Source organism: Triturus cristatus, chromosome 3_2 (genome assembly GCF_964204655.1).
Source record: "Triturus cristatus chromosome 3_2, aTriCri1.1, whole genome shotgun sequence".
NCBI lineage: Eukaryota > Metazoa > Chordata > Amphibia > Caudata > Salamandridae > Triturus > Triturus cristatus.
The window spans coordinates 1203336298-1203343565 of NC_140584.1; the positions used below are offsets into that span (position 1 = coordinate 1203336298).

The 7268-nt window shown below is 49.4% G+C and overlaps 1 protein-coding gene across 1 annotated transcript in view; it reads right to left on the bottom strand.

The window, feature by feature from the left end:
• LOC146859446 (uncharacterized) overlaps window positions 1-618 on the bottom strand; it is a 47343-nt gene extending 46725 nt beyond the window's left edge. The window contains exon 1 of the mRNA XM_085646985.1: window positions 356-618. Within this exon, the coding sequence (XP_085503111.1) occupies window positions 356-606 (251 nt within the window). The 5' untranslated portion in view covers window positions 607-618. The remainder of the gene's footprint in view (window positions 1-355) is intronic.
• Window positions 619-7268: the final 6650 nt, after the last annotated feature.

Consider the following 7268-nt stretch of genomic DNA (forward strand, 5'->3'; position numbering starts at 1 on the left):
TCGTAAATGTGTGCAGGCAGGGAGAGTTAAAAAAAAGTTCCACACAAAAGCGAATAAACACAGTAATTTGGTGATCCGAACTGATAAGAGCCCCCTTTCAAGATATATTAACTACAAGAGATTTCACAAGCACAGCACAAGCGATGTGCAAGAGAAACCTAAGAATGCGAGACCTATTGCATTTCTAATGCTTGTTTAAAATAGGAACTTTTCGAGTCTTTATGAGGGTCTACATGGAGGGAGCCGTCCACAGAAATAGTTTGAGGGGTGATCTAATAAGCTATTGCTGTGAGCCAATGAAAATACATCCTCGGCATATTGTTCACTTGCCTGGTTTGCAATGCACACAGCTCACCTTTTATTATCGTGGTACGTTGAGAAGTCGCTGCTCACAGAGTTGATACAGATGGAGTCCTGGTTTCTTTCTCCGCAGCAGGTGTACCCATACTCCATACTAGGGCCGCTCTTCGTGAACTGTCCCTTGTGCTGCAGCGCGATCTCACACTCGTATTCAATGCTGTCAGCGTTTTTGATAACTTGCTGAATCTCTTCAGAGGATTTGGTTGATTCGCTCCTGATGGCCCTGCCATGATCGCAGAAGCGCATGGGCTTTGCATAGTGACCACACCGTCATCCGCTTCAGTCAACACGCATACACAGACGTCACCCAATGATTACACTGACACTTTCTTTGTGGGTGAAGAACTGCTGCAGGTTTATTTCATACAACATAGTATGATAATAAAATTGGGTTATCTTACGGGCGATCCAGGGCAAGCAGCCCCTTGCTGCTCCGCCCGCCTGGTGAGCCAGCACACACGGTGGGTCGATGCCCGGCAGTGTGGCACATAATTATTTACAGATCATCCACTGGGTCACGTGATCTGTCTCCTACTCCCGCCCCTTCTGACAGGGGCGGAGCGTGTTGTGGCACACCCCCACCCCCAACGGCCCGCCTCCACCTACACACTATTGGGAGGTCATAACCTTCGTGGGCGTAGCCTCGCGCGCGAGGCAGAATGGGGGAAGGCTCCGACGGGCGGCCACTAGAGGGCTGCCCTGCTGATGTCCCACTGCTTGGGACGCGGGCAGCGGCATAGTTACCGTACTTCAGGTCCACGGTGCCCAAGAAGTGGGAGGCCTCGTGGATGAGGGTGCCCGGCTGGGAGTCTCTCTCCAGACGCGCTGGAGCGTCCCAGAAGAGCGGGCACAGGTACACGGTTCGGCTCTCATCTGAAGGGTACACGTAGGCATAGGTACGTTTGAACCGTTCACCGCTCTGCTCCTTGAGCCGGATAACGTCCACCACCGATTTCAGGTGGGTCACCCTCTGCTCCGTCATCACTGCGTACCGCGTCAACCATTTCCGTTTCGGTTCGTTACCACTGGGGGTCTCAATCACCAGCCACTCCGGGGGCTCCATCAGCAGCTGCTCCTTCTTCTTCAGGGCGTCCTGCAAGACGCTCCGCGCTCTCGCCTTGGCTGTAAGGGCGATCTGCCCCTGCCAGCCGGCCAGTTCTCTGCCGGCACCTGGCGCCTCGCCTTCCTTGCACCTCTTCCCATCACCTGATTTTACGCACATGATAATTCGCGGAGCCATCTCTCCGACTCCCCTCTGCATCTTCTCGCCAGATGTGTGCCTTCGGAACATCTGGGCCATTGGAAAGATTCACTAAAAACAAAGAACAGAGGCAAAGGTCAGAGGTTCACTCTATCTGCCTCGAGCCCTACAACAGGTCTCAACATCACAAAGAGGCCTGTCCACTTCTGCACACCAGACGGTCACTGTGGGTTGACAGGAAGGGCTGGTTGAGGGAAGTGCCTTATTGCACTGACAGACCTCCCTGTAGGCGAGGGTAGGATGGTACCTTCTGAGAGATCTTGAGGTACAGTAATGAAATATGCTCTATACGAAGCAAGCACAAGGGACCGTGAAGAGGCGATAAAATGTCACAACAACTCACTGTCCTGCACCTGTGACAATCACAACAATAGGCTTTCTAGAATGTGCCTTTGTTTGATGACGTCTGCACGAGCTTCCAGACCTCTTGTGACATCATTCACCGGAGGGCCCCTTGAACAGAATCGTCAGGGGAAAGGTCACAAAGGTCATTGTCTCGGGGAGAATCCCATTGTCAGGTTCTCATGGTTGGTTCACATCCGGGTCTCCAACCTTTTCTGTAATAAAAGCTATTAATGTTCACTTAAAGCCTTCGGAGCTACTGATATTATAATACTGAGCACATCAGAGAAGACTGTTTAGTGACCACTGACATGCAAGATAACGAGCAGAGGTCACCTCAGCGCGCCATGCACGGTTGCCAGTAGTAACGTTATGGGGTATATCAGCAACAACCGGCGATAATTATCGCTCAGCGCACTTAACGCTAGGATAATTATCGCCGGCTAGCGTGGATTTTTATCGCTGAGATAGCGTGCTATTAGAAACGCTTATCTCAAAAGCGATAAAAATCCTCACGCTAACTGCCTAACGTGAGATTATCGCTGGAAACCCAGTGATAATCGCACGCAATGTGGCGTTAGCTTGCTGATAGGGACTCACAAACTTAGCCATACACCTTCCATAGGATATCATGGCTAAGTCAGTCCTGAAGCAGGCGTAAGGAAAGTAGCGATAACAGGGGTTATCGCTACTTTTCCTGACGCTATGCTTCATAGCGTGAGGCTTGATAATAGGAGAAATGTCGCTTAGCGACATTTCTCCTGTCATGCCAGGTCAGGAACGCCCACTTTGCATCTCATTAGAGATGCAAAACTGGGCGTTAGGAATTCCTACGCCAACGCAAGTTTTCACGCGTCAGCGTGAGCTTGCTAATTAGGCGATAAAATTATCGCCTCTTTTCGGCCGAAAACGGCCGCAAAAGCGGCGATAATTCTATTGCCTCGCCTTGCTGATATGCCCCTAAATACGGTGCCACAACGTAGAACGCCTATATGTGGCCATTAATTCACCAAACAAAAGCTCTCAATCTAGAAGACTGAGCTGCACACAGGGGAGCCAGTTCCAGGGCTGGAGAGCGATCAGTGGCCGGCGAGACACCCGCAGAGAGTCTGGTACCCACCTTCCCAACGCGAGGTGATGCCTTGTAGGCAGGGACAGCCAGTTACAGCTATCAAGCATTGCGTCATCTCCATATTTTAACAAAAATAGCATATCGTTTCTATATCATACGATCAAACATTACTAAAAGTAATGCGCTACACGTGGTGTTGTACAGTAGCAGACACTTTCAACAGGAACTAGTCACTGTTCGGTTAGCACTTCCTGTATTCAGCTGGTAAACTCGTCCTACCGAGTGGAGAGTTCAGCATTATGAAACAATATTCATATGGAACGCAAACTGGGTGGAGCTAATGACTACATCTATGCTATGTAAAGGTTTGGTTCATTATTCGTGCAACTCCATTTTAAACTTCTAAAATGATATTTTATACTGACAGTAGACACCACATTCCATACACACAACACCCATTGAGGAACCACGCTGACAAATAGGGCAGCCTGTGTAGGGGCACGGTGTCGGGATCTGCAGTCACATGATACATCACTTATTCTTCAAACCTACATCTTGAGGTATTACACAGTTTCAGCAGCGGGGGCTGGAGCATGAATGAGCGGACACCGAATGGGATGCCATAATGGTCCATCGACGGGAAGGTCTACGAGGAGCCAGACTTAAGTTTATCCTATTTAAAATAATACACAGGTGGCACTGGACACCACAATGATTAAATGAGCCCCACAGGGGATTAAGGGATGTGCTCACAGTCACAGGATGTTGAGTGATGCCGGGACTTGAACCTGGTTCCCCACTTCCAAAGGTGAGAGCCCTGGATGCACAGTTGCACCAGTGGTCAGTACCTCAGCGGGCATGGTCTCACGGAAAGCCCCAAGCTGGGGGCAGCAGACCCTCTGGGCCACACGGCACGCCCAGGGGTAGCCTCTTCTCTCTGGTCACAACGTCAGCAGATGTAGCCATCCACAGACCCGGAACAGCGGGCAGTCGCCCTAGGCAGGTGTGGCCTCATGCAGGCCACTAGAGATGTAGGCAATAAGAGACCTGTACAGGCCGATCAACGCCAGCAGGCACGGCCACGCACCACGCAGATGCGACCCTAGGACATGCGACCCCAGCAGATGCGACCCCGGCAGATGCGACACTGTGCAGGTCGGATCCAACGCATAGTCACAGCCATGACTAAGCTACTGCAACTGCAGGACGGATTAATGCAGCGCCAGCCTGGAACCAGCAGAGAGAAACTGTGGGACCAGAGAAATTGGGCTCCTCAGCTTCTCTTCTGGGTCCCCACAGACACCTGGGATATGTTGAACCTCACTCCATCTTGACAGACACTCCACTTGCAGGGATGACATGCTCCCCATCTCAGCAGACAGACAGGTTTGTGGGAACTTCAGAAGACATACACACCTTCTCCAGCAAGAGATGCAAACTTAGGTGAGATCCCCTCACCTATGGAAAGCTGGCTGTCAGGCGGACACCAGCCCTGGCTGTGCACATCTCCTCTGTACAGTCTGCAAAGCACTCCCTTGCTTGACCAGCGATAGAGGCTTTAAAACTGGAGGAACAAGTAGGGCAGTGAAGTCCCACTTTTAAACACCAAAATCAGACAGGAGATTTTTAGCGACTGTCTGCAACTGAGAACATGTTTGTAAGGCTGACGCTGGGCATGTTAGGCGCGTTGAAAGGTTTATATCTATTTCAGTGTAGGACAACATGACTGGGAAGGCAGCAACAACAACTGCAGCTGCTCCCCCCTTTAAAACTACGCATTCGAATTCCTCCCAGCATCCCCAACCATTCTAGAATCAAGGCCGCCCAACCAAGTTTGATGAGGTTTTCCTTTCAAGTTTCCTCCTGGGGTCTGCTCTCCAGACACAGCCTTTGTGTAGGGTGATGCTTCTCACAACAAGGTAGTCTCCAACCTGGAGCACCCACAACAGGTGCACTCATGTCAGTGACGCCTGCCTCCAGCTTCAGGAATGTCAGCAGGACACTTCTACCAGGTGGGAAAACAACTCGCCTCCATCTTGTGCAAAGGTCAGGCCAGGGGTGTCCAGAATGGATCCCATGAGCCTCTGCTCACTAGGCTGACGCTGGCTCGCTCGCAAACACACCACACAGGCTACACAGGCTACACACACCACCGTGCACAACAGGAAGGAGTTGAAAAACGTGCCTGGAAGCAGAAGGTTAAACAAGTGGGCAGTAGGCGGCACTCCGGGAATACAGATGAAAAGGTCTGGTCACAACCACGGATTCACAACATGGTACACTGCCACCACCACTGTATGTGGTAAACCCACAACTAGACAGCAGTCCTCTATCGGCCACAGAGGGCACTCTCTGTGAGCCCCTCCAGGTCACAGGACAAGTCTCGGAGCTACTCATGTCAGGGGACAGGCCTAGACCTCTGCATTTACACTAGATTAGCATGACGCTTGTGCCAAAAATCAAAAGACAGGATACCAGGTGCACATAGGCGAGCACTGAGAGCAGGGGGACCTGCCCGTACACTGTGCATGGGATAATCCCGTCCCAACAGATATCCCTCCCATATCAGACGAACTGTAACCTCACAGCGCTGTTGGATAAGCCTAGCTGCTGGATCGGCGAAGCCGTCGGGAAAGTGATTTGTATTTGTTTGAGTATTATGAAGGGTTCAGTTTGTGCAAGAGTCTCACTGTCATGTCAGGGAAGCTTGGCTCAGTTGATGCCTGTGTGTAAATGTGAAGGCATACTGCATCTGCTGAGAGCATCTTAGAAGGGTAGCCTTCCTCGCATAGACACTGCCAAGCATTCTCTTAGGAGCTAGATGTATTGCTGGAGTTTCTCTCTTGACAGGGAACCCTGACATGTTATGCACATACACATCATTGATAAGGACAAAAGCTTCCATTAGGAATTATGGAAATTAAACAGGTTCCAAGGGGCCGTAGGAGAACGCGATTGGATGTGGATCGGTCATAAGCAGATAGTGTCCATCGGCTTTAAGTGGACGTATAGTTACAACATTGGAGATCGGAGACAACTGGGACGAGCATTCCAATTTCGACATTTCGGATCAATGAGATTGATTGCAACCTTATTACTTATCAAACCTGCATCATCTGGGCGCCTGTGAGACTTCATACGGAAGGAATCGCCTATGGCCGCACGGCCCAGTCTGCCATCCTTCTTCCGGACTGTGTTTGGAAAGCCGGTGAGGGGTCTGCACATTGCTTCAAAAGGGACATACGAGACGTTGGACCTGGTGTCGAGTTTGTCAGAGGGGTTCTCCACCACAGATGACGCAGATATCCCGCCGGCCTTATTACAACGGCATTAACTCACGGATATGAGCCGATGTGGGACCTCATGCTTGTGAGACTCTAAATCAAGCGTCTGTGCATTATCTGTGCTCTCATGGAAATGGCTGTTCAGTCTTTGAACTCATGTAAGTCTTAAGGGGTATTACTAAAGTTTTCATAATAGTGCAGCTATTTACCATTTAAATTACATTTTAAGAGCATTTGGTGTATGTGTTTCTGTGTTTCCACATGGTAGGTCCCACTTATCAGTCAGTCAAAAATCCTTTATTGCTTAATTAATTAAAATAATTTGAAATTATTTATTTATGTATTTATTTGAAGAGTTTTATATAGCGCTGGCTAGGCCCGGAGGTATCAGGACGCTTTACATTAGAAGAAGTTGCACACAGTTACATCTGTTACCATAGCATAAAATAACAAATATATATGAGTTGGAGCATTGGGGCATTAGGAAGGGTGGTGGGAGAGGGTTCGAGACAGGGGTGTAGAAAAAAACAACAAAGAAACAAGTTCAGGTAAGGCTGGAAAGAGGAGTCAGCCCCAGGATCGCGGAGGGAGGAGGCGGGGAGGGAAGGATACGCAGCGAAGAGAAGAGGAACAAGCATTTGCAATGCAATAGGTCTCGCATTTACACGAGTTTAAGCTATTGGCATTGTAAATGACAATGCCTTTTATTTATGTTCAAAAAACAAAAATAAAAGTCATTGTCATTTGCAATGTCAATAGCTCAAACTCACGTAAATGCGAGACCTATTGCATTGCAAATGCTTGTTGGTTTGTTTATTTTTAATTGCTAACGGATTTATAAAGTTTTCCATGAAAGTGCACACATTTTATTAAATAATGTTGAAGCGTGTGTTGTTGTTCTTTGGTTTAGTCGCAAGGGAGGGAGCGGGCTCGTTGCCCAGCCGCCCCA